This window comes from Cloeon dipterum, chromosome 1 (assembly GCF_949628265.1).
Source record: "Cloeon dipterum chromosome 1, ieCloDipt1.1, whole genome shotgun sequence".
Taxonomy (NCBI): Eukaryota; Metazoa; Arthropoda; class Insecta; order Ephemeroptera; family Baetidae; genus Cloeon; species Cloeon dipterum.
This window is the reverse complement of record NC_088786.1, coordinates 27,326,315-27,352,586: the sequence shown is the minus strand read 5'-3', so window position 1 is coordinate 27,352,586 and position 26,272 is coordinate 27,326,315. Positions and strand designations below refer to the sequence as shown.

The window sequence follows — 26,272 nt, the reverse complement described above, 5'->3', positions numbered from 1 at the left end:
AACACAGGTGTTTTTCAGAGCACGCGGCTGCTGCTGGCTTCTGTTTATTTGCCTTTACACTCTTTTTAAGCTATACGCCTATAGAACAAATAATGGACTCGCGCGCGCTCATGTGATTTTAATTTCCGAGATTGGTTTTCCTCGCGCAGGCCTGCAAATACCTGTCGGAAATGGTAGAATAATAATAGAAAAATAAACAAAGAGTATTAACTGTCAAGCCCTTGCCCGTGATGAAGCGGAAAGAAAATTCCGCACGAGTGTACTAATGCGTGCGTCACTCATTTCAGAGATTTTCCTCGGGACGGTTCTACTCGTCGTGCGCGCTGCACCATGCTTCAAACAGCTGCCAAAAGACCTACATATGAGAGAGCATGCTCTAGGATGACAAAACGTGGTTGCTTTCGATTTTTTGTAGGTTGCTATGACGTTCTCCGATAACTGATTTGAAAGCGGAGCAAGCAAGAGATGCTTTGAAAGAAATTAAAAAAAAAATCAAAACTCACGTAATGTGTATGTTAATTATTTTGTTGGTGGAAATGATGTGCACTTTTCGTAACCTGTCTCAATGAGTGTTTCATCGTCTATGGTTGTTCACTGTGAGATTAAAAATTGTGAAATGTTCCCAATTTTATTCTGACCTAAATGGAAGTGGGCTATTTGCCCAATTAAAACACACAACCCTAATTTGATTAAATGTTTTATTTTAGAATTAGAACAAGTAACAAAGTTGCAACGACTTGGATAAAGTAGAGTAAATCACATCAGTAAGTGAAATTTATCAACAGCAACAACTGGTCAATATAGCTTTACAAATTGCAGGATGCATGCTCTTCATTCACTCACACAAACTCTTTCCATACTCAAACAAAACAGCAATCTAGCTTAATGGGAGACATTATCGCTAAGCAAAATAGAAAAATACTCTGACTTGTTGAGCGGGGAAACAAATTGTGTAACTGCAATCAGCTAAGAGTTATTTTTTAACAAAGCCAGTCGTGGGTGGAGGCCCCGCTGGTGTATTGGCTGGTGGAAAAGTACTGGGGGTGAGGAACGACGGGTTGGAAGGCGAGGTAGACCCTCTCGACTCTTTGGAGCCTCCCGACCAGGAGCGTTCTCTGCCGTACTCTGGAACAGCTGAGCCCTCTCTTAGGCGGTCAGGACTAGCACCAAGTAAGCTGTACGTTTCCCTCAGCATCATCAGCATCGTATCCTCAGACTCCCTGCAAGAGAGGAAAGTAAGTTGGAGAGTGATTACAGCAGGAAATTATTACCAATAGCAGACGTGGCTCCCGAGTGCAAACAGGTACTCGTTGAAGCTTTCCAAGGGCGCCTCTTGCAAAACATAATCAATGCGTCGCCCGCTGTTGAGCTTGCCCAGTTGAGCGGGATCGGGATCGGTTGAGTCAAAATAAAATTCGGGCTCTGGTTCTGGCTCTTCACTCAATGCGTCAGCGGCCAGCATTTGTTCTGCCAAAACCTGTGGCAAATTAACTTGTTCAGTCACAAATAATCGTTTCAACGAAATAAGAACACTATCTAGCAATATTTTGCACAAAAAATATGATTTACAGGGTAGAGAAGCTGGCATTTTACAAAATAGTAAAATTTTATACCTGCCAGTCGCAAAGAATCTGTTAACAAATTAAAAGTTTGTCATGCGCAAGGTTTGAAGAAAATAAAGAGCTTACCTTATCCACTTCCTGAACCAGATTCTCTCCTTTGGAGAACATGGCCATCTGGTAGACAGTATTCCAGGTAGACTTCACTGAGTCAACCAGTTTTTCCTTGATGTCTGTGCTCACTCTCGCCATGGTTTCACGCAATTCTACAAACAACGAAAATTGTACAATTACTTATTATAAAGCTAGATCAGTGTATGAACACACCAATATGCATCCTTTTTCTTCCTTTGTGGTGGGGAATGAGGACAGGTCTCAATTTCGCCAACTCTGGGTTGACAAGAGCTTCGATTCTGTACGCAACTGGGTCAAACGGATGGAAAATATTGAATATGGCCGGGCATGTTGGCAGTTTAAAGTCCTGGCCAAGGCTTTCGATTCCTCTCACGGTGACGAACATTCCTTAATTAGAAATTTAGATGCCAGTAAATGAGATCTAACTATTAACTCACCAACTGGTGAACCAAGAGCAAAGAAAGCAATTGGATTGAAGTGGAGCTGAGGATAATGCATCGAGGGCTGTCCAGTTCCGTGGCCCATCATGTAATCGACTCTGCATGAACCACGCCGAACAAGTGAAGCCTAAAATTTTCAATTAAATACTTGCCGAACATCAATTAACTTTGTATCTGCGTTACCGGTGGCATGTTGTGTCCAGTTTCATCTAAATCCAATGTTTCGAGCACTGGTGCTGGCTTCAAAGGAATTTGGTGGCACAACAAGTCAAAGAGAATCAAGGATCCAAGAGAGTGACCACCAAGAGAAATACCACCAGTGAAGTCAGGGTTTCTTTTCATGAAAAGCTGCTGCAGCCGATTCATTTCATGGCCAACGGTTTGAATGATGGTCTGAGCGATAACATTATTAGAAATTAGTCGCTAAGTCTCTCAAGTTTTCGCCTACCTGAGAATAAACTGGACTGGTGTAGAAGAGGATGTCGAGCAGAGTGTCATTGGTAAAATGACGAAGCTTAGGAATACTCTTCAGGGTGATATTTTGCAGCTGTTGGTCAATGCCAGTTTCCTCTCCATGAAGGGCTCCGTGCCAAGACACAGGTAGGATCTCTACTCTATTCACTCTCCCATCTTGCTTTGCTTGTCGGAAATGAGACCGAACCAGAGACAAGGCCATACTCCGGAAGTCATCAACTAAAAATTTAAAATTACTTTTGTGTAAAAATGATTTGGTACTAATCAATGAAAAGCTCACCAACTTCAACGACTGTGCGGAACTTCAAATCACACACTGAGCCAATGCCGTGCACCAAAAAGAAGAGGTGATCCGGCTTTCCTGGCTCACCTTCATCAATTTCAAATTCATCACAGCCTCTGCGAACTATCCTAGATTTAGCACCAGTTTCCTGAAATACAAAGTTTAATAAATCCATTTTGCCACTGAGTAAATATTACTTGAATAGTTCCCCAGTCTTCCAGGATGCTCCCGGCAGTAGGCGGAATATGAGACATGACGTTTGGTCCGCTAAACACAATGGCCTCTCCAAACGAAAGTTCAATTCGCCTCGGCCACTTATTGTATAGGAAGGCACTCCTGTATTCCTCCTATAAATGAGACCAATTTTACATTAATCATGAAGTTGAAAATCATTAGAATAAAAGGCACCTCTAGCTTGTCAGCAAAGCTCTCTTCGTACGGATAGGACCTGCTGTCAAGTGGATTTTTGTAGAACCAAGAGCACCGCCTAACTTCATTTGGAGTTTGGTCCCAATAAATAGGCACTCGCTTTCTTTCATGGACGTTGACATCGTAGCGTCCACCGTCTGTAGGCACAATGATTTCCTTATTTCCTGACTGGAAGGCAGCTTCAAGAGCTTGGGAGTCGATTGAGCTGAATGGACTCCAAATGTCTTTCTTCTCGATGACTCTCTTGAAGAACCAATGGTAGGACACACGCTCATAAAATCCCTGGAACACATCCAATACAAAAATTAGAGGAAATCAAATGATAATTTGGTGTCAATTAGAATAACTGTATTACACTTACTGAATTGCTATCTAGTGACATTGTACTCGACAAGCCAGGATCTGCTTGGGATGTGGTGAAGGCAATAGAAGGAATCGGTGCGAATCCATCGTGGGGTTGAGTACCTGAGGAAGGAATTGGCGAGCTCATCGCCATGGAAGCTGCCAAAGAGGCGATGGCGGACACTGACGAGCCAAGGCCTGGTGCCTGAGCATACTGGGGCCGCGAGTTAAGTCTGTACGAATTTCCAGCTGAAATGGATTTCATAATTAAAAACAAATATTTCTTGCCTTTGTTAATCAAGGGTTTAACAATTCAAAACAAAAATATTTAAAATAAAACTTAAATTATGTAGAAAGTTAAAATATTTGGCAATTGCTGTGATGTGTTTAAAATGATTTGTAATTTGTTGTTCATTGAGTGCATGCAAATGGGTTTCTAACAACCAAGAGAAGGAAATAAATTACCCAGTATAAACCAAGACACATTTTTTAATATGTCCAAGCAGCTAACAAGAAGGTGCACTCAAACAACCTATTCTATGTCATTTTCATTTCTTTTTAGTCATTATAAATTAAGATTGAACCTGATTCTTCAAGCTTAGTTATTTGTAATATCTGTGAAAACAATCTATTTTTTTAAAATAGTAGTAGTGGAGTTAAAAACTTACACATTGTAGTTTTTGGTGGCGGGGGTGGTTGTGCACTAGAACTGCCTTCAGTCAGTGGCACATTCTGAGTTTGGCCAGGGTAAAAGTACGACGCTACTTGTTGCGATGTTTGAGCTGCAGAATTTGAGAAAGGGGTTGGATCAGTCGGTAGCATGGGTTGATTTTGGTAATCGGTATAAGGAATAGAGGGAGTTTGGGAAGGAGGGGACATTTTTGCTGCAGATGTATTCATAGCATGGCTGAAGGCCTCTTCTGTAATATCTCCGAAATTGCTGGTGCGCATGTTATGTGCCAGAGGATTGCTCATTCCAGAAATAACAGCCGGAGTGTTTGGTGGAGTCTTGCACATTGTCGGATCTTGACTAGGGTAGGTTGGAATGGGGTGCTGCTGTGGTTGAAAGAAACTGGAGACCTGCGGTGGAGGTGGTTGGACGCTTTGCTCAGGCGATGTCACTGGAGGTGAAAAAGTTGCAGGTGGAGGAGAAATTATTTCAGGCTGTACTTGTGGAGAGTAAGCTGGAGAGACTGCTCCTGTCAATGGATGTGATTGGTTTGGAGGCTGAGCAGGAAGTCCAAAGGACGAAGGCGGAGCAAAGTAGCTTGGGATGCTGTTGGACAGAGAGGGCGGCAAGGCGTACTTGTTCAGAGCGGTCTTGATTCGGAATTTGTTTCCATCTGCTTGCGGGTAGGCCTTTTGCGATTGACCGAAGAGAGTGGGATTGAAAAGTTGAACTCCTGGTTCGTTTGGAGAAGCCGCAGATGGTGGCTCATTGATGGCAGCAGTTGGCTGGGGCATTTGGGCAGCTGCAGGCGGTGGAGGCTGGGCCACGGGCACAGTTTGAAGTTGAGCTGCAACTGGCATTTGAGGCGGAAGTGACTGTTTTCTCTCCTGATGGATTTCACGTTGGGCAGGTCCAACTGGGGGAAAAGGAGCATTTGTTTGTTGCTCAAAAAGACTGCTTGCTGGCGGTTGAGGCTCATTAACGAAAATTTTTGACAGACTGCTCTGATTACCTGCGACAGAGGTTTGCAAGAAAGGTGTCTGAGCGAAAGAAGCAGCCTGAGATGTTTCTTTTTGGGGTGAAAAATGGGTAGCTGGATTGAAGAACTGCACCGCTGGTGGGGATGCTGCAGAATGCTGTCCATCACCTCCGGGACTTGCTCGTGTCTCTTCCTGGACAGGTGCGGGACTGAAATGATTTGCAGCTTGTGATGGTTGCGTTTCAATTTGTTTCCCCTTGGCCTGGTCAGGTGCAGGGAAAGCTGCTGGTTGGGGTTGGAAATACGAAGTAATCGGTTGAACCTGGCTGAAAGAATTGGAAAGCTGAATTTGAGATGGTTGTGGAGGGTGTGCGTAATCTTTGGGAGTTGCGGCTGGGGAAATTTCTTTCTTTGGAGGAGCGAAACCAAAATTCTGTTCAGCTTGCGGTGTCAATGCTGGTTCAGGCTTTACAGGCTGAACTTCATGTTGTAGTTCTTTCAACGGCTCAGTAAGTTGGACTGGTGGAGGGCTGGAAGTTTGTGAAAATAATTGTCCAGTGCTGAAAGTCTGAGAGTGTGATTGCCATGCATTTGTTTGCATATTAGAAAGCATAGCAGGCTCCTTTCCTGCCAAAGGAGTCGACTGCTGCGGTGTATTTGAATTAGGAGTGTTGAAAAAATCAGCAGCACTCTGACTGAACGCTGAGGAGAAGGCGGGTGCAGCTGCGCTAAAACTTGGAACATCTTGGTCGAAGAACGATGCAAGTTGCGATCTGTTAGAAGCCACTGACGAGGGTCTGGAGTCCTGCCTTTGCGAGAAATAGGCACTTAGAGGAGTGGAAGCAACAGGAGGCTCGGGTGGCAAGTTCGTGCACGGCGGCTCTGGAGGTGGGATTGACGAGGGAGGACGGTTTTCAGTCGGAAAAGGGTTGAAAATGGATGTGTTTTGCGGAATGCTGTAAACATTTAATGGTGATTCAGCTACTTGTCGTGGAGGATCATTTGATTGTGGTAAATCAGATGAGCCTGGCCGAGGGGATTCTGCTTGCGAATCAAGGTTCAGATTTTCAAATTCTGAAGTCATTCGCCTGCTTTGGTCAAAACTACTGTCCAAACTCTCTTGTGTTTCAGAGAAATCGACTGGTGGGGGCGGAGAGGGAAATGGAATGTCTCGAACATCCTCCACATTGCTTCTGGCGGCTTCCTCAGCCGATAACTGATTTGGATTAAAGAAAGCAATTTGCTGGGGCTGTTCCTGACTCCAGGGTTGATCTACAGGTGTAGCTGGAGGCTCCAAAGGTGCAGGTCCTGTTGGAGCAGGATCTGCAACAGGTGGTTCTGATGGTGCAGGCTCCGCTGGAATGGGCTCTACTTTTGTAGGCTCTCCTACTTGGTTGTACTGGCTTGGGTCATAAAATTGAGGCGCCCCTACTGCTGGTGTCTCATTTTGATTGCCGTAATATTGGTATTGAGCACACTGGGAGTACTGCTGCTCTTGTGCCGTGTTAGGAGTATAGTAATTATTATATTGGTAGTAGTACTGCTGACTCTGACCCCCGTAATAATAACTATTGTAGTTTGGGTCGTAGAATGGTTGCTGACTCTGTTCTGCACCACTTTGAAACTGTTCAGCACCATAGCTTTGGTCTGGGAAAGCATCAGCTTCAGGAGGAGCAGTTGCTTCTTCCTTTGGAAGGGTTTCCTGTGGTCCACCATGAGCCTCACTCTGACGCTGACATGGGGTGTTCTCAACAGGAGGTGTTGCAGTAGTCGTACTCAAGGTTGTGCTCGCAGCCTCTTGACTGGGAGCAGTCGTGAACACGTGATGAAACGTCTCTTGGCTGTGGGCCACATCTGACTTGGGGGTGGGCGCTGGCAGGTCAGGTGGAGGCTGCTGGGTGAACTCCGAGGGGTTGAACGGAGTCGATGGCGACCTGGCTTCCTGAAGAGCAGCAATGTTGGACTGGAACTGGCTGGGATTGAAGAAGGAGACATTTGGCACCACCAGCTGTTCATTTCCATTGACCGCATCTTCGCCGGGTTCATTTCCATTGACCTCCAAGGTTTTGGGGTCGAAAAGTGGCACCGGCACAGGAGCTGCAGTTGGCGCGTAGAGCGGGACCTCAGAGGTCGACTCTTTGGCTGGTTCTGGTTCAGGTGGCTTCGGGTCCTCGGTCACGGCCCCAAGCGCCTGTTTGAAAAGGGAGAACAAGGGTGCTGCAGCAGAGGGAATGATGGGGCTGGGAGGGAGTGTGGATTCCTGGAGGAGGATGTTTGCTGGTGGCTTGCTTGCATCTGAAACAAGGAACAAAAGGAAAAATCAGCAAAACAAATGTAAGTATACAAAGCAAAACATTATGATGGTCTAAAAATAAATTGTGTTATTTTCATTTCTTGAAAATTTTCTGTTCACAGTAAATTTGTCAATCTGACAGTTGTTTCTAATTGGAACAACAGTTTTATAAAATAGTTTTATATTTTAATAGAGATTCACTCGCCAATCTTGAAATAAAGTAAGACTCGATCGGCTTTTATATTTTGTCAGCAAATAAGATGAATTTTACTTAGATTCAAAAGTAATTTTACTGCGGATCAGCAGAGAAACTATACCCCATATTTATCAAAATGAACTTTAGCGTCATAAGGTCAATAACAGATAGTCGTCATATTATCTTATTGTGAGTAATTTAAGAGATTGATCATCAGCCACAAATATTATGGATCATTAATTTCTTAATGACGAATTACTATGTCTACTCTACATAAAAATATTAATATATTATTGTTCAGCGGCAAATCAAAGTTTTAAACGCAATTGAATTCTAAAGAACGCCTTGGTATTAAAAGATATCTTTAGACTTCTACGCATAATCTGCGCTTGAAATTGCAAGTTCAGTGCAGGCAGACGTTCACTTGCATTGGCCAAGCCATGAACAGATTTAGCTGCGGGACAAGGTCTGTCCTAAATAAACAAAATATATAGCACGAGGCACGCGCAAAAGGTGAATGATTCAAAATTGCCTTCTGTCATCTGTCTGCTTCGCACCGAATTTCAATTCCCACAGCGAGACCGACCTTAATTTCAGAAGCAATCATGCATCATTGCCTCATGAATGGAAACCGTTAGTGCAAAAAAATGCAAACGTCATGTGTTTTGAGAATGGCCATAACGCTCGAACGAAAATACATAAATGAAAAGCTGATGAGCTGTGGAGCTCTGGCTAAATATAGTTGCGCCACAGACGCAGTAGAAATCGTGCCAGTTTAATTCAGTTTGCGCCTAATCCCTATTATTCTAGCAGGTGTCAATCATTTTGAATTTGAAAAATTTCCATAACAAGGTTTTGTGTCTATGGTTTTGGCACACTCTCAATTCTATAGTATCAAAGGTTGAGCTTAATGGGATTTGGGAGTCCACAGATACACTATAGGTTTTGCATTTTGGAATATTAATTTGATGTGATACGGTTTGACTAGACTGCAAGTAAACAGCAACAATCGATCCCACTCAAAAATATGAGCAAAACTTCACGTAAGAAATCCGAAATTGCGTATTAACTTATGCCCTTTTGTATCGCGTCCCAAAAATCTTAATTTTACAGGTAACTTTTCACTTTAGTGTTTTTAAATTCGAGGTATTATTTTTTTCAATTAAAATTGGTAACGTAATTTTATTCCCATTTCTCCAATTAAATTGAAAGTAAACAATTGTTAACAAGTGAATTCATAAATGGCAATATTTTTCTTTTTTTGATTAATTACCGGTGAAAAATTACTCCTTAAAAAATTAGAAATCAGTTTGTATAAAATCAATCATCAAACATTTTAATGGAAAAACCCGAAAAAACTGAATTTATTTCACATGAATTGTAACGATAAACAGGACAAATTTAGCAGAGAATCGAATTTGTAATATCTAATTCAGTCATTCAAATAGTTGGATTGAAGATAAACCGTTACAATTGCACTAGTAAAAATTGCACTAGTTTCACTCGTCAACTTTTTGTTCTGTGAATGAGAAATCGGATGAAGCTCTGCAAGGAGAAACTCGGGTCTTTCAGCCGCATTCTGTGCACACTTTGAAATCTTTCCATACCTGAAATACGCGTTTCCCATCGCGCTGCTGTCACCGAGATGCAAGCAAGCCACCGGCAAACGTCTTCGCGAAAATTCGTTTACTCACACGCTTTTGTTTTCGGACGAGAGCGGGTGAACGCGGACGGAGTCGGCTAATAATACTCTCGGCAAAGATGCTCGCGCACCAACTGGCCCAGCCGACCGACGCTTGGACCACTGCACCTCTCAACTCTCAAGAAAGTTGATGTGCAATTGCGACAAATCAAGTGGGAGAAGGAGGGCTCGTGATTGATTCTGCGCTCTGATATGATTTGTTGTGCGAGGTGCCAAAGCCCCAATCAGAGAAATGAGCAATGCCTTTACATAGTTTCAAAATAATGGTATTATAAAGGGGCATGGACCGGCAAGGAAACTTCGCCCCAAACCACCCCGTGTATTAGAAAAATATTTTTCTCCAATAAATTCTAATTAAGTTTGGAATACGAGCGAATGAGAGCACTTTAAGAAGAATTGGAAAGAAACAGGAGAGATGAATATAGTTTATATAATGCCACAGGCCTAGTAAAGTCCTTTTTTTTAAGAAATTAACTTTAATTTAGGGTTAGAGAGTTCACGTAGAAAAAAAATGAATATTATACATTTTATAAGATGTGCAAAATATTAAAAAAATACTTTTTTGCAATATTTTTATCTGGAATTTTTTTTTGAAAATCGCCAGAGTTTCCGTGACCTTCAGCCCTTATTAGTAACTCTTTAATGAGCAATTAGTTGCACCAAATTTAGGTGTTAATAGTTATATTCAAATTTTTTATAGTTTGATTTTGGCCTTATGAGAGTAAAATTAATGTAAGCATTGTAAATTGAATGCTAAAACTATGCACTGCAATATAAATTATTATATTTATTGGGAGATATAATATCTCTAATCTTCAATAACAGTTGAACTACATGAAAATTATAATTAATAAACGGAATAAACGCAAAAAGGAACATTTCACCACGCCCCTCACAATCTGACACAGTAACAGAAAATAAATTTTCGGCGAATTTTCTGAGGTGTGATAGAAAAATTTAAGCGGAAATGAATCATTTGTGTAAGGCATTTACAACAAGAGTAGTTTAAAGAGCGCAACATTGGTCAAATTTAAAATTCTGAAAAGTCAAGTGTGCCAGCTGAGCCGTGTGTAACATCAACACCGACAGTCATATATTGTGCAGGCTGACGTGTCAACAGAGTTGAAAAGTGCCGATTTTTCGGCTACCTTACCAAGAATTGGTTCGCTCGTCTCCTCATGGGCGATGGGCATCAATATGGCGCTACCCTGCAGGTTGTCGAACGGAAAACCTATGTCGGCGCCGTAGAGGAGAGGGTTTTTCGGCTTCTTTGGCGCCGACCCTATGCTTTGGCCTGACATGTTTTGACTTTGTTTTCAGAGCCGACAAATTCCTCGCCGGCCACCAGATGGCTCTGTCTATATACAGTTCGATTTTGAACCATGTATAAAGATAAAGCCATAAAACTTTAAATAGTTCATCTCGTTTCGCTCTTTCGCATTTTGCAGCAATCTGTCTTTATTATTAATTTTGTCTTTTTTTATGTGCGCTAATAATATTTTGTACGCCTCTTTTGTTACTCGTTGTGTTATCCTAGACTGACGTGAAATGTCTATAGATGTTGCGGCTGTTAAAACGCAGCATTATTTATTGGTGTATTAACCCTTATTTGCGTATAGATATATATACAACAAAGTTGTGTATACAACAATGAACAACCTATATATACAACAATGTTGTATACCTACAACAACGGTGTATCCTATATATACAACAATTGTTGTATATATAGGATACACCGTTGTTGTAGATATACAACATTGTTGTATATATAGGTTGTTCATTGTTGGCTATACAACTTTGTTGTATATATATCTATACCTTTATTATTTTTTTATTACTTTTATTAATTCATTAATTTATCAAAGAAGCTCCCTTTCGAGTATTCTCTTTTTATGCTTGATATTAGCTATAGAGGTGATAGACGGGGTGCGTTGTATGAAAAATTTACAATAAAATAGATTTCATTTTCATTTTTGGGGGGGTTAAATTAATTTTCAAAACTCAAAATCTCCGGGAATGAAAATGACATTAGTCGGAATTCTGTTGCATTGCACACACTACTACCCATAACAACCTATGTGAATTTCAAAATGATACTACTTATACGCATAATAATATGTTCAGGCCAATTTTTACCAAAATTAATATACATATAATATCAACAAAAGTGGACTCACGCTCGCCGCTCACTTCACACTTCTCATTCTGATAGGAAGAATCAATGTTATTGCGGTTATTGCCCTATCCTATAGAGAAGTGTTAGTTCGTCGAAAATTGTGAGTTCTCTAACTCTCGAATTGATGTGCTAATATCATTTACAGGATTTACAAAAATTAATTTTTAATTTTAGAGCGGACACAGAGCCGAGCTCCTATATTCCTTTTTCATTTTTGGTTTGGGTTATTGTTTGTTGATAAATTATCGGTTAATGCCTTTCGTTGGAAAACTCGTTGTGCAACAGAGAGAGTTTTTAAATTCAAAGTACATAGTTTTCGCTAAGGCTAGTAAAGATTAGGACCCGACAAAGGGCCAAAAATCCTATTAACCGGTCCTCCATAAGAATTACATACGAGAATTACGTCATTGGTGGGTAACAGAATTATCGGATCCTAATCTATACTATCTAAGGATGGTAGACACAGCAAGATATTATGGCAATCAACTTGGACTGTAGTAACTTTCTCATTGTTCGAAAATTGTGAGTAACCAGGATCTTAGTAAGACGATTGTCGTATCCTGTATCCATACCATCCTAAGGGGAGTAAAGCTGCTTTACTCTCGTAAACCATACTTAATCCTTTGGAGTAATCAAGTCGCATTTCTTTAGTGCCGATCATTTAAGTCGTTAATAAATCAATCTAGATTTATTTGTCAAATGTCAAATAATATACGACTTTCTGTTAATCTTCAAGGATAAATTTTTTTGTTAAAGAATTTCGTTCTGACACGTAAATTTAATTTTGTGTAAAGGTCCTTAATTACGTTCGACTATAGTAATATAAATGCAGAAAAATCAAATATCCGAGTTCGATTTCATCTATTTTCCTCTAAATACAATTACTAACATCTCCGCACGTGTGCTCACATTGAACATTTTATGTAAAAGAAGTGATTATATGCATAATGCGGTTATTTTATTATCATGCACACAATTGCTTTTGCTTTATCAAATTTTTTCTACACTCAACCTTTTAAATATATAAATTTATTTCGCCTAAAATTTGCCAACAATATAGTTTTTTATGATTTGAAAACATCTTTTTTTCTTTATTGTGGATCCTAAAATAGAACAGTGTATATATATCTGACTAGAGTTGGAGGAATTATATTGAAAAGTGAAAACAAATATAAACTACGGTTATTATTGATGGGAGCTCCCCTTGCAATCAATTTGAAAAGTAATTTAACGTTTTTAAGTATTCGCTATAATTTTTCTAATTAATGACACCAATTTTTATTTATGAGAATCTCAGTTAAATTGAAATTGAAAGATAAAATAAAAGAAAAATGTATCGCATCTTGATTTTCATGAAGTTGGCATTGAACTGGAGGGGAAAAACAGTACTTTTGCCGCGGGTGCGTCTGCCCGTCTTAATTGCGTTCGCTCCGCAGCCTTGTGTGATTCCGCAATTAATTCTTCCACGAAGGCGAAAACTGCCACATAAGCCGACGTGAAAACGAGTTTCGGCAAAAACGGAAAGTCTGAGAGATCCGCAACAAGCCAAAAAATGCGCGAATAGAGAGAGACGGCGAAAAAGTGCGGCGGAACGAGCGAACGGAGCGCGAGTCGGCGAATGACGAGGCAGGTGGCACACCGAGTGGTCAGCTCGCGAGCAGTGTCAATACCGTTAGGAGAGCGAGTGACGTGCCCAACTGGCGGAGGTACAGACCCTGAGAGAGTGAGGCACTCTCAGGTAGGTACAACCACCGCTACAGATTCACGCCGCCGCCTTCTTCCTCCTCACTCCAGAAGGCGAGATGCGGGTATGCAACATGACCTGCCGAGAGAAGCTCATTGGCTCGCCACCTGCAGACCTGAGCGCAGCTACCTGACGATCGACCATCTGAGCGGCAGACGGGCCACTGCACTCGCAGCCAGCCTGCACATTACTTACGGCTACACACGCAGCCTCTCGCAAAGCCGACACACGTGTGAGTATCTGGTTTTTTCTGCAATTTTCTAATTTGTGCAGGGATTTATCTTAAAAATGTATCAGTTTGATGACTCGGCTAACTAAGAGGTATTTCGAAGGAATTCTCAAATCTTAAATGTGGTAATTCCCTCAAGGACTGCAGAATTCGTTTTTGTTCAAAATTAAATTAATATCAGCCGCAGTCGGAAAGGTTGTGAATTTTAGACAAAATATATCAGTCAAGCAGCAATTTTTACTTATTTTTCAATGCTCATTTCTTGAACAGGAAAATGAAATATAATCAACACTATCAAATAATTTGAGAAAAGAATCAGTAGTTTAAACATGAGACATTTTTTAACATGAAAAATAAATGTTGTTTTTAATTTTATCAAAAAGAACTTGAAGGAAAAATATCCACGAAAAGGTGTCGTGTATGAAAAATTACTCTAAAAGAAGCTTGAAAAGTATGCATAACTTGAGACTGTAACAGTTTTAGTGTTTTACGGTTATTGTTAAGATTTTCCATTTTAAATGGATAGAAAGACAAAAATATGATTCATTCACGTTTAAATCTTAATATTTAATACTGATTATGCTAATAGTTCTCACCAGAGCACAGCATTAATTTGAACAATCACCTTTGTGGGTTAAAATTTCAAATGTTAATGAAACATTTTAATATGCCACATTCCCAATTAAGAAATACACCTAATATAGAACAAAACATAATTTAGGCCATAGAGGAAATTCAAGTGACGACTTTGCTAGGAGGCCACTTAAACGAATTCACTAATTTTCTGTGTAAAAAATCACACACACACATAAATGTGTGAACAACCTGCATTATTTTTATGTTTGCTTTCGCCCTTTCGTCCGACAACACTGCATATCTCATGGTACCACTTTAAGTTCATGCAGGCACTCGAAAATTCGCTATTCCGTCTTGCCGACGTGGGCCGCAAGTACACACGCAGAGACGCTGACGGAAAGAGACGCGAATAAATCACTTCATTCCGCTTCTCGCGGTCTGGCGGTATATTATGCAACTCGCTGCTGCCTGGTAATTGTGACCATTTGTGGATTCGGCCTGCCGGCAATCGAAATTTATTGTATTCTGCTCTACCTGCAGCTGCAATAACGCAAATTTAATTTCACGTTCTCGGCTTCGGGTCGGTTGCACACGCTGGACAAGAGAAGCAGACTTGTTCGCCGCAAAATTGGATGTGAAAAAATCCAATTTATTCTACCAAGATTGCGGTTTTTTTTACCGAATTCTATATAAAGTTAAGATGCAAATATTTTGCCATCGAAGAACGATTTCCGAGCAAGTGTCGATTTTACAGAGCTGCGGAGAGTACCGTTAATTTTTATGTTAAACACACACACGACTTCAAAGAAAAATTTCTTCCTTATTTTTAAAACAAATGCAAGTGACGTCTATCCAAACTATGTCCCTCTTACGTAAACAGTTCTGAGTGAGTTCCATGAACTTATTCGCACCGAATGACATTTGCAGGGCCGGCAATTTTGAATCACTGGCTGATTAGCCGAGAACAATGATGCATTACAAGCTGCGGTGTGAGCCTCGCTTGCAATTAACGATTTTCCTGCGCGCCGCATGCGATTGTGACCGCTGAGAAAAAAAAGACGAGGAGTGCTCGGTCATTGTACCATTCACTCTTTGCCCGTCAATCAGAATTGGCCAGAGATAACTGCAGCAGCCGGGCTCAACTGCTTACTTCAAACGACCCGACGCTGAATGCCGTGTGCCTAGAAGCGAACAGGCAAAAAGTCAGAGCCTGCAAATCGCTTCATTGACTGCAAACTTGCATTTTCGATACTTTTCTCGGAGCGAAACGTAAAGCGGAGGAAACGGCATCATAAAGCAATAACAACTTTTGACGAAGGCGCATTTTTCAAAAGTCTTGACACACAAACGAGGGAATTTCAAAAAGCTCACGCAATCTTGGTGCGGAAACATACATAAGTATTGCGTGGGAAATTTCGCGTTAGGATGGGACCGTGTAAATAGAACTTAAGTTTATTTTCGTGGCTAGTGAAACAGCTCTTAAGAATAGACATGCTCTACATAAAAGGTGTGAAAATTTCAGAGCCAAAACGTGTACAATATTTGGCTTGACCCTGCCGTGAGAAAAGAGAAATAAACACACAAATGTGCTCCAGAAAGCTCGGGTTTTATTGGTTTTTCAACCTACAAAAAGTTCAAACTAAATAGAGGACTATAAAAACAATCCTGCACACGACTGGCTTTTGAACGAAAAGTTGCACTGCAACGACTATAATATAATATATAATAGTAGTTCAAGGCTACGATAGTAATGAATTGCTCATATTTTATTCACGGCTCGTTCTAGCGCAGTTATTATTACGCCTACACACGGCTAACGATCATTCACTCGTGTTTTGTTTGCAACGTTTGATAACTTCATAATTAATTACTCCCTATACTAATAATGATTATTATAATGCTATTCCTTTTAACTTTTCGAAACAAAAATATGTCATTATACGATTTTTGTTGCTAAACTTCACATAAATGATTGATTCAAATCAGATAGTTCAAATCCATCAACAGGTATGCCTGTTCATATTTCCAAAACCTCAAAATTCGCTTCTTTACTTTTATGCTAAATTTTAATGAATATATGATTCAGTAGAATCAATTAAATTATATTTTTATCTGTCGATGAGGTTATTTTGATTATTGCCTGTTAGATTTCAGATTTACTAGAAGGAAAGAACTGATCCAATAATTTTTTTAACGTTTTTGAATTAAATATTTCCAAAATTTTGCTTGGCTTAGTACCAATCTTTTCAGCTATTGTATAACTCTTTCTAATTCGTTTTTGTTACATTCAGATATATATTATGATTTATATGAGTTTAATTAATTTTGTACAGTTGATTTTAGGAGAATATTTTGTAAGCAGCAGTAATTTTGATCTTTGAAATCAGGCGTTGACCTATACATATTTAGAGCTTGAGAAAAGTTTTGGGTGTAAAGTTTAATTTAATTTCATGGAAAACCATGCTAATTATTTAGTGAATTCATCTTAATTAGACCTAAAAGCTTGCATAGAACCAAGTAAATTTATTATTGCAAACACTGAAAAGTTGCATTGATTTGCGAAAAATCGATTCAAGAATTGGATAAACACATGAAATAACCTAAATTGACATCTAATTGTAAGTAGAGTCTTAACCCGTCTTGCATTCCTCACCCAATCCGTTAATTTCAACCTCGTCAGCTAAATTATACCGACGAAGATTTTGATATTAAAACTTTTTTAGTTGAAAATGATAGTGTCGTTTTGTCTTGAGAATAATCTTTTTTACTGTTATTTCCCGATGGTTGAACTGTCGACTTTAAAAAAGAATACGCTCCACAGAGTCATCCAATCAAGGATAATCGGCTGCAGCAACATTGTGAATTCTAGTCAGATAAAAATGATCTGTTAGAGTTCGACAGCCGAGGAAGTGGCTGCTTTTGATGCGTTACCGCGTCAGCATAACGAATGCTGCTATTAATTGGGAGGCGTTAATCAGCGTAATTTATATCTCCTGCTTTGTGTATCATCATACCACACGCATCATAACGGCGCATTCTTCCTATCTCTCTGTGAATATCGTGGTTTCGAATTATCCCAAGCATTTAGTTGCACAGTTTTCAGTAGCAATTTTCATACCGGCGAGTGATTTCTCGCACGATCGAATACATACATCCGACAATTGCCGGGACTTGATGATAATTGAGATGTCGGGAGCAAATCTATAGTAATAAAACGAGGTCGGTTTCTTTATTTCCTCAAACCGCCGCTTCCACACTTTTTGATTCCGAAACCGAGACAACCACGAATTTTTGAAACGCGAGAGCGAGCGCAATTGCGTGCGTTGCATAAGCGAACAACAAGTGGTCACGCGCGCGCCGACTGTGTTTGTGGAGTTCTGGTCACCGCTCTCATCTCTCTTTCAGTCTTGATATAACGGGTTATCTAATCCAACTCGCACGCCGGCAGCGCAATGCGAATCGATCTCTCCTGCCGCCACGGAACCGACACAATCCGAGATCATCATCATTTAAGATTTCAGCAAACGGGCTGCTGTTTTTTGCCTTTATCGGCGGGCACGGATAATTTTCGCTCACTTTTACATTGTTGCCCCCGCGGCGGCTTCTTACACAGGTCGCCGCCGAGCAAAAACTTGGAGCTTACAGTATAAGCTTAGCTATGTTGCGGATACTGTGCACCAGCGTGACATCAACTTGGGCGGCGGAAAATAACACAGTTCAAAGACGCGGCGGCGTTTTTCATATAATGTATATATTTGTGTAGTGCGTGGCAATGACTCTCACAAAGTCAGTCGCGCGCGCTCCGCGATGGCACATATATTACACGGGAATAACGGCAATCGCAAGTGTGCTGCTATTCACTTAGCACCGAGTGCAAACAATGGCCTCTAATCAAAAGTAATTCGATTACTTAGAGCTGAGAAGCCGCAACTTTTTGCCTCTCGAACCAGGCTGAATTAGCATAACTCGAAACGCGTATTTGTTCCCTCAAAACGGAGCAACAGGTTTCATTGATGCTGAAAATTATACATTGTCTGTAAAAGTGCTCACACAGTGCCCCATAAACAATTTTCGAGTTGTGTAATTGATTCTCTTGCGGTCTCACGTTTTTTAATTGGTCGCGGAAACACAGTTTTTGCACAACTCTGCGGTTTACCATTTTTGGCGCGCTGCTTATTTTTCATCCAAACAAAAATGCCTCTCTGGCTCATGAAAAAAAAATCGTTTCATGCTTAAAATGTTCCTCCAAAATTGTAAATTGTGATGAATGGGAACACACATCTAAAATGGGCTTCTCGTATCTCATTTTTGATCGACGGGAACAAAGGCCGTGTTGTGTCCTGAAAAGTCCAGGTAATTTAACTATTATCAACGTCAAATCAAAACGGTATGAGAAAATCTGCCGGCTTGTGGCGTATATTCATTTTTCGTGCATCTTGATGAAGCACTCTAGTATACAGGAAATTTAGTTCACTGCGCTCACGAGCAGCTTGATTGATGCCCGTCTCGAACAACGCGACGTGCTCCTGACCCAAACGAGCGCGTCTTTCTCGTCCAATTCATCGCGAATAGACGCGAAAACAATGCCGTGGAATAAGAATTACGGTATTATGTGGCTCAAGCTTTTTTCATTTGGTAATCTATTACTCCAAGAAATACATGAGCCGCTCCGAATCGTAAATATGCCTGCTGTTGCTCATCTCGTTTGGATTCTCCTGGCCGTCGAAACGGTCGGCTCAATTAAAATAACCAACTCTTCAATTGTTAACATAGTAATAAAATTATTTACATTGTTCAAGTGTATTTTCTTTCATTTTACAGTCGATTTTGTGATTTGATTTTATTGTTCCGCGAGTTGGGCCATACTTTCACATTGAATTGACTCACTGCCCAAAGATAAAGAGTGATGTCATTCATTGTTGTGCCCATTTCGCGATATACATAAGGATCGGACTATGCCTTAGTGCACGATGATTTTCCTCCTTTCGGTCAGAGCGGAAGAATCGCGGCTTAGAAGATAAATCGAAAGTTTATTCTTGCGTTGGCGCACACACACGCGAAAATACAGTTACTGGCAGAGAAAATTGCCGTCATTAAATTATAAAAACAGCATTATTGGAGCTAAAGGCTGTGTAGACCTTAATTGTCATGCTCAAACATTGCCTTTTATCGTCGTGTTTGGCACCCAAATAGCTTGCTGCAATAAATATAAAATGATTCTCCACGCGCAGGAAAACATCGATTTTTTGTGTTTTACACATAATTATTCGAGCATAGGATGCTTTGTGTTCCAAATCACCGTCTCGATAAGCCAAAGAAAGGAGATAAAACAGTTAAGCCATTTTTATTTCTTCGCTGCTTGAGCAAAGGTTTAACGAACCTGATCAAAGCGCTAGACTACTAAAAATGTAATGAACAAATAATTTTTGCACTGCGCAGGATATATTTAGCATTCAGTAAGAAGAACTTACAGCTGGAACCAGCCGGATGAAACAAGGCTCTTGAGGAAAAAATTAGCACGTCGTCTGAATATTGCGTGTTTAGATGTGTTGACAGAAACGCTTGAGTCAATGTTAAGGAATTAGGATTTTAGTGCGAGGTTCATTGCCCTTTCTCAGAGCATTTACAAAATGTGTTAACCATGAATCTCATACGAAGAAAATAAAAGTCACGCATTCATTTTGAGCGTTTTTTTAATTTTCTTATTTAATGTGCTTTTTAATTGACAACCAAAAATCAATAAAATAATCTTTTTATTTCAGATTGAAGCCTCAAGATGCAGGCTGCGAGCCGGGCAGCTGTAGCCCTGATGTATTGCGGCATTCTCTTGCAAAGTGCTTTTGCTTTTCCTGCGGCTTCCCTTATGGAACAGGAGGTTGATGGTGAAGGAACGAGAAAAGTTTTGGGATCAAGGTAATTCTAACATTTTCCCATCATCTCCATTTTAAAATTTTGTATTTTTATAGCGTTGTAACCTCTGTGTCCGTAATAATGGACCTGGGAAATGGATCTCAAGGATTTGCTGATGCAACTGGACGACCCGTTGAAAAACCTGCGAGCGCGGATCATTTGGCGAGCCCTCCAAGCCTTATGTCACCGGATCGATACGAATTCTACACATTCAACGACGAAGGAGATCTGGTTAAAAGGTTGATGACTATGGACGAAATCCAAGGTCTCATCGCTGGCGAGAGCGTGGAAATCGGCTCCGACCTGCCCGGAATCGAGCCTGATGAAGCTGGGCACGGGGAAGAGCAGAGACCCGGGTCATTTTTCTACTTGCCACATCCACTAGAAAGAACACCCGACTGGTCACCCCCAGGCGTTGACAAGGTCGTGAAGAAGGTGCAAGATGTTCTTGCCGACGTGCAAAATAAAATCACAATTGAAGAAGGAAACCACGTCCCATCATGGGGAATAAACCGACCTAACGTTCCTAATCCGCTTTTGCACCCAACTCAGAACATCCCCGGCTCAGTCTTGCACTTGCTGAAAGATACTCCAGAGAAATTCAGCACATTTGTGCCTCCAGTGCACAGCTTCAGCACTCCAAAGCCAGATTCTCAATCGAATGTTAACGAAGGCAGTATTTCTACCGAAGAGTCCACTGTGGCGCCAAGCTCCACGCCAATTTTACCACCAACGAGCTCCACGATTGAAATCACTTCCACCACCCAGAAATTGGAGGCGTCGTCAACGGAAGCACCTGCAGTTACAGAGAATTCCAAAGTTGTAGGGTTTTCAACTAGCACACCTGCAGAAAAAACTACAGCCGCTCCTCTCGATGATGAATATTATGTACCATTAGTTCCAATCAAGCCTGATTCAGATCCTCCGGCAATTACAATTCCCTCAACAATTATTGCAGACTTGTTGATTGAAGACATGCACGAGAAAATCAAGCACACTGCTGAGCCTCCAAAAATCACAATCGCCCCAGAAAAACTCCCTGCGTTTACGAACACTCCCTCATACGCAGATCGAGAGTCGAGTGCAACAACAAAAATTACTCTGATAACAAAGTCTACTACTACCACAACAAGTGCCCCAGAAACAAAACCACCTACAACCACTGAAATTTCTCCAGAAACAAAGTCAACCACAACAATTTCCCAAGAATTAAAAATAGCTACGACCAATTCCCCAGAAATAAAAATTACATCTGCAAGTGTGCCAGAAACAAAGCCGTTCACTACAAAACTAACTACACCTAATCCACCTGAAATTAAATTAACCACGACAAAGACACCAGAGTTAAAGGTCGCTACAACTAAAGCACCAGAAACAAAGTTGACTACCAATATTCTGCCTCAAACAACAACTAGTGCCCCTGCATCAAAGTTAACTACAACAGTTAACTTAATTACGATGAAATCACCTGAAATTAAGCTGACTACAACCGAGATGCCAGTCACTCAATCAACTACAGTAAAATCAACCGAGCCAACCACGCTGAAACCTGTTATAGTCAAATCCACTACAGCAGCTCCACTTAAAATTGCGACAGAAGAAAAATTGCCGGCTACAGTGTACAGTAAAATCACCACTTTATCGCCAGATAAAATCATCAATTCAACGCAAATAAAAAACACCACGAAACCAGCAATTCCGACTATCATGACCACAGCGAGTGTGTTACCCTCAACTGCGGCACCATTGCCCAGCTCGACGACCCAAAAGGCTTCTACCATAAATTTGCTGCGCACCCCTTCCACGTCAACCGTTCCACCCAGCACTGCTGAATACAGGAAACCAGTATCAGGGTTTTACATTACTAAACCTCCAGCAGCAGCAGCAGTAACTAAAGTGACATCTACGACACTTCCGCCAACACAGCCAGCAGAATCCTTAGAACTAGCTGCTGTTACTACAAAACAAAATGCGACCGAGATTAAGATTACTGAAACAAATATTAAGCCGGTTTCAAATAGCTTCACTACTACCAAAGTGACATCTACGACACTTCCGCCAACACAGTCAGTAGAATCCTTGAAATTAGCTGGTGTTTCTACAAAACAAAATGCGACCGAGATTAAGATTACTGAAACAAATGTTAAGCCGGTTTCAAATAGCTTCACTACTACCATAATTGCTCCTACAATGAATAATGCAGGTGTGAGTGGTAGCGCGGTCACAACCAAAGCGCCTTTGAAAACTACTGCTGCTCCAACGACGACTGTTAAGTTAAGCACTGTTTCTAAAATCGAATCAACGACAACTAAAGAGCCCGCCACAACCGAATCAGCAAGCACTCAAAAACCAACTCCGCCACCGCTGGAGGACTTTAAAGCACAAGTTAATCAAATTGCTCAGTCATTGACTGACAAGAAAGCATCTAGCATTAGGCCAATAATACCCGTCTCAGACGCTGGATCGAATATTTTTTCAACGTCTACCACTTTATCTTTTGGCTCATCGTATCAAACTGGAAAAACTACTCCTCCCGCAAGGACATCAAGCCCTGTAACACGAACAACGGAAAAACCGACAACCACTCAATATGTTCCAATCGAAACGACAATAAATCCAGCCTACTATGAAACTCAGATGACTACTATAAACGAACCTTTAGCTGCTGACAATCTAGTTTTGGAAGACATGACCTCAAAAACATCGGATTTTGAGATAACCTCTGAATCACTCCCTGAAAATGATGGCCTTTCTAATGAATATGAATTGGCCGACTCGCTTGAAGAGGATGAATCCTCCTTTGAAAGCACCGAAAAAACTGAAACTAACGAGGACGTACCGTTTATTTCACAAATTTTTGAAGATACGAACAGATTCGAATACGAGGAAACTGCACCGCCCACGACATTGACACCAGAAATTCCTTCTACCACGCAAGCCGTTGTCGTGAAAACCACAACTAAAACTACCTCCTTGCCAAAAACTACGTCTACTACAGAAAAATCGCCAGTTAGCGAAAACAAAATTAAAGTGCTCACTACCGAGGCAACAGATGCTCCTCCTACGACAAAAAAAGAAGTCCAGCCGCTTATAAAACCCGATCCTAAACCAATCCCTCAAGCAGAAGCAACACAATCTAAGAATGGAACTACTCCAATTGAAGTGCCAAAACCGAGCTCAGAAATTAAACACGAGGTAAATACGCTATCTACTTTGGTTCCAATTGGTTCTGGTGCTGGTCAAAGTTCTACACAAACACAAACTACTAAACCCAAGCAAGATCCTGTGACAGCACCAACCACTAAAACGACTAACTTGAGGCAAGATGACTATTTTAATACTGAGGACGCTGAAGACATGGAATTGGTGTCGACAACAGAGTATTTTGTGCATCCCTCTACAATTAAGCATGCATCCGTTGTACAGCTTGACACAAAAGGTCCCTCGAATGCAAAGCCAGTGGTGACCAAACTGGATAGGGAGCGGATAAAGGAGGTTTTGGATCAAATTTTGGACACTGCCGGAATACTAAATTATGGAGACAGTTCTGAGGAAGCAGTTAGAGAAGAAATTTACACTACTTTCATTCCAGCATCGACGACTGCGAAAAATACTTCACCCCAGTCAAGTGGCTCTAACAACACGAGCGTAGCTAGTGCGTTGACAAATAAAACAGAATCATTTGTACCGTCTGCACCCGTTAAAAACCCCGAACACAATAGCACAATTGAATCCCATTCAGAAAGTATCACCGACCTTGAAGTGAGCTGGCAGGAACCACCAGAAGTAGTTTGGACTGACGACAAGCCCGATAAAACCACTCAAGAGGACAGCAATAAATACACACAATCAGCGCCCACACATAAAAAGACGACTGCGAACAAAAGTACGTCGCCCGCACCAAATACTGCCGAAACTGAAGCCACAACTACAGAGTCGATTAACAATAACATCGCAAAGGATCCTCTGGTTTATACTAAATCTAATGATGATGGAATGGAGCTGATCTCGACCAGCGACAAAATTAAACAATCCACTCCTGCAATAAGTAAGCCTCATCCCAATCCCTACTTGGAAGTGTCATCGCCAGAAATAGTATTAAAGCAGGCATCGATAAATAATCTTGGTCTCGAAGCGACCACTGTTATGTTGGATGAGGACGTGCGCAGGTTCATCGACCTCAGCAACGACATTGGAATCCGGCTTTACAAACACACCACTTCCGAGTTGGACAAACGACGAAGCATCGCGATCTCACCCTTTGGCGCGACGTCTCTGATCGGTATGGTATTCATTGGTGCACGTGGACAAACGTCCGCGCAAATCAATGATTTCCTGCCTTTTGATGACATGATCACGTTCAACCCGCATCTTGTGATGAGGAACATCACGGATTCTGTCATTATGAGCCCTGACCTTTTTTCTGCCGCCATCGTTAGAGAACTTTACAGTCAGAAGGTATGCTTTATGAAATATATTAGCTTTTTTAATAATGCTGGTGCTATTAAAAACCACCAGTGTTGTTTCAATTTATTTTTAGTATCAATTTCGTATTTCATTTCTAGGGAAGCAAGCAGCCCCTTGATTTTTACAAAGCACGCGCCAGTGCTTTTTACGACGGTTTAGTTCAGCAAGTAGATTTTGACGGAATCTCCAAGGTGGTGAGAGAGAGGACTAATGAGCTCGTAAAAACCCAAACCTCTAATAAAGTTCCTGCGTTTTTGGGAGACGCTGCCGTTTTACGACTCAATCCGCCGTTTGCAGCTTTAAGCGCTAACGTTTTCCAAGTATGGGTATTCACCGCCTTTAGCTATCGTAAAATAAAATTATTTTTTAAATTAGATGAACTGCGCTTTGTCGTCTTCCGTCGGCCGAGATGGCGAAATGATTTTCCACGGAGAAAAGGAAGCGCGCACTTTGCCATCAACAGTGTGGAGCGGCGAGTTCATGTATGGCTATGACGTTGGTCTTGATGCTACTGCGGTTGAAATTCCTCATTCGAACTCTCCTGCCGGTGCCTTGACCAGCACTGTTTTCGTCATGCCTGGAAAACCAGGTGAGCAAAAAACAAATCAATCTGGAAAAATAAATTTTTATAATTTGGTTTCTTTCATGCCTCCAGGTTCGAACAGCTACGCAGGAGTTCCTTTGCTAGCGCGTCTCGAAGCCCGCTTGATTTCTCGGCGCGCTTGGTCGGGATTGCTGAGGAACCTGCAGCGCACAGAATATGCGATCGACGTTCAAGTGCCGCGATTTGAGCATCGATCAGTTCTTAACTTGACTGTTCCCCTTTCAAGAATGGGACTGAAAGAACTGTTCTCCAAAGGATCTGCTGATCTAAGGGGCGTGAATGGAATCCAAGAACTGTATTTGAGTGATATCACACAGGTAATCAATTTCACATTATGAGGCAGAGCAAATATTTATCTCGGCATTTGATGATTTTCAGATGAATGTGTTTTCGCTTTGCTCGACGCCTGATGCTGAGGGCCACGTAGAAACCTACCCAAGCTCTAAGCGCACTGGTCGTTTGGGAAGCAGAGGTGGCGAGGACGAGGAGGACGATTATGACTGGAAATCGAGCAGCGTACTAAAAATGCCACTGCCTTTGAGACCAAGGCAGGCGAGGATACCGATGTCAGACAATCCAAGATTAAAGATAGATCGACCGTTCATGTACTTTGTTAGACACAACCCCACAGGAATGATTTTGCACATTGGTAGGTTCAATCCTAGAGACGAACCCTAGTGGCTTCACTTCAATCCCCCGTCAAAATTGAAAAGACTTTACTTTAAGGCCTGCAAATTAATTTTTGATGTGCACTTTTCTTAAAGTGGACGTTAAAAATGTGCAGTATCTTGACCAAATGATTTTCCTTAATTGCTTGGTTGACATGATAATTTCCCTTAATATACACAGAAGCAGTAGCTGTCGCGTTAATTTCACTGTCGGATTAACATGTTTTACGTGTAAATATAATTTAGTAAGTTATTGTGCTAGTGTTTTTAAAGTATGTTGATTGTAAATGTTATTTTTTTCTAAAACCAAATAAAAAATAAAATATTGATCGTGACAAAACATCACGAAACACAAAAAGCAATTCGTCTATTTTAATTTTCATTATAAATGAA

The 26,272-nt window shown here is 41.1% G+C and overlaps 3 protein-coding genes across 3 annotated transcripts in view; 2 read left to right on the top strand and 1 right to left on the bottom strand.

Annotated features, from left to right (window-relative positions):
* Nucleotides 1–698, top strand: part of Dop1R2 (dopamine receptor 2) — a 62,762-nt gene extending 62,064 nt beyond the window's left edge. The window contains exon 5 of the mRNA XM_065496555.1: nt 288–698. Within this exon, the coding sequence (XP_065352627.1) occupies nt 288–365 (78 nt within the window). The 3' untranslated portion in view covers nt 366–698. The remainder of the gene's footprint in view (nt 1–287) is intronic.
* LOC135947656 (mucin-2-like) lies at nt 681–10,835 on the bottom strand. The gene is made up of 13 exons (XM_065496542.1): nt 10,656–10,835; nt 4,331–7,606; nt 3,682–3,911; nt 3,300–3,602; nt 3,089–3,238; nt 2,889–3,039; nt 2,583–2,827; nt 2,318–2,527; nt 2,132–2,261; nt 1,887–2,081; nt 1,689–1,825; nt 1,272–1,477; nt 681–1,220 (listed from the first exon to the last, which is right to left on the bottom strand). Exons 1-13 carry the CDS (start codon nt 10,801–10,803, stop codon nt 974–976), a joined length of 5,628 nt encoding a protein of 1,875 aa, XP_065352614.1. The 5' UTR covers nt 10,804–10,835; the 3' UTR covers nt 681–973.
* A 2,305-nt stretch (nt 10,836–13,140) lies between these two features.
* LOC135935617 (mucin-2) lies at nt 13,141–26,241 on the top strand. The gene is made up of 7 exons (XM_065478093.1): nt 13,141–13,657; nt 19,993–20,143; nt 20,197–24,598; nt 24,706–24,927; nt 24,983–25,196; nt 25,263–25,528; nt 25,590–26,241. The coding sequence occupies exons 2-7, from the start codon at nt 20,007–20,009 to the stop codon at nt 25,887–25,889; spliced, it is 5,541 nt and encodes a 1,846-aa protein (XP_065334165.1). The 5' UTR covers nt 13,141–13,657; nt 19,993–20,006; the 3' UTR covers nt 25,890–26,241.
* The last annotated feature ends 31 nt before the right edge of the window (nt 26,242–26,272 follow it).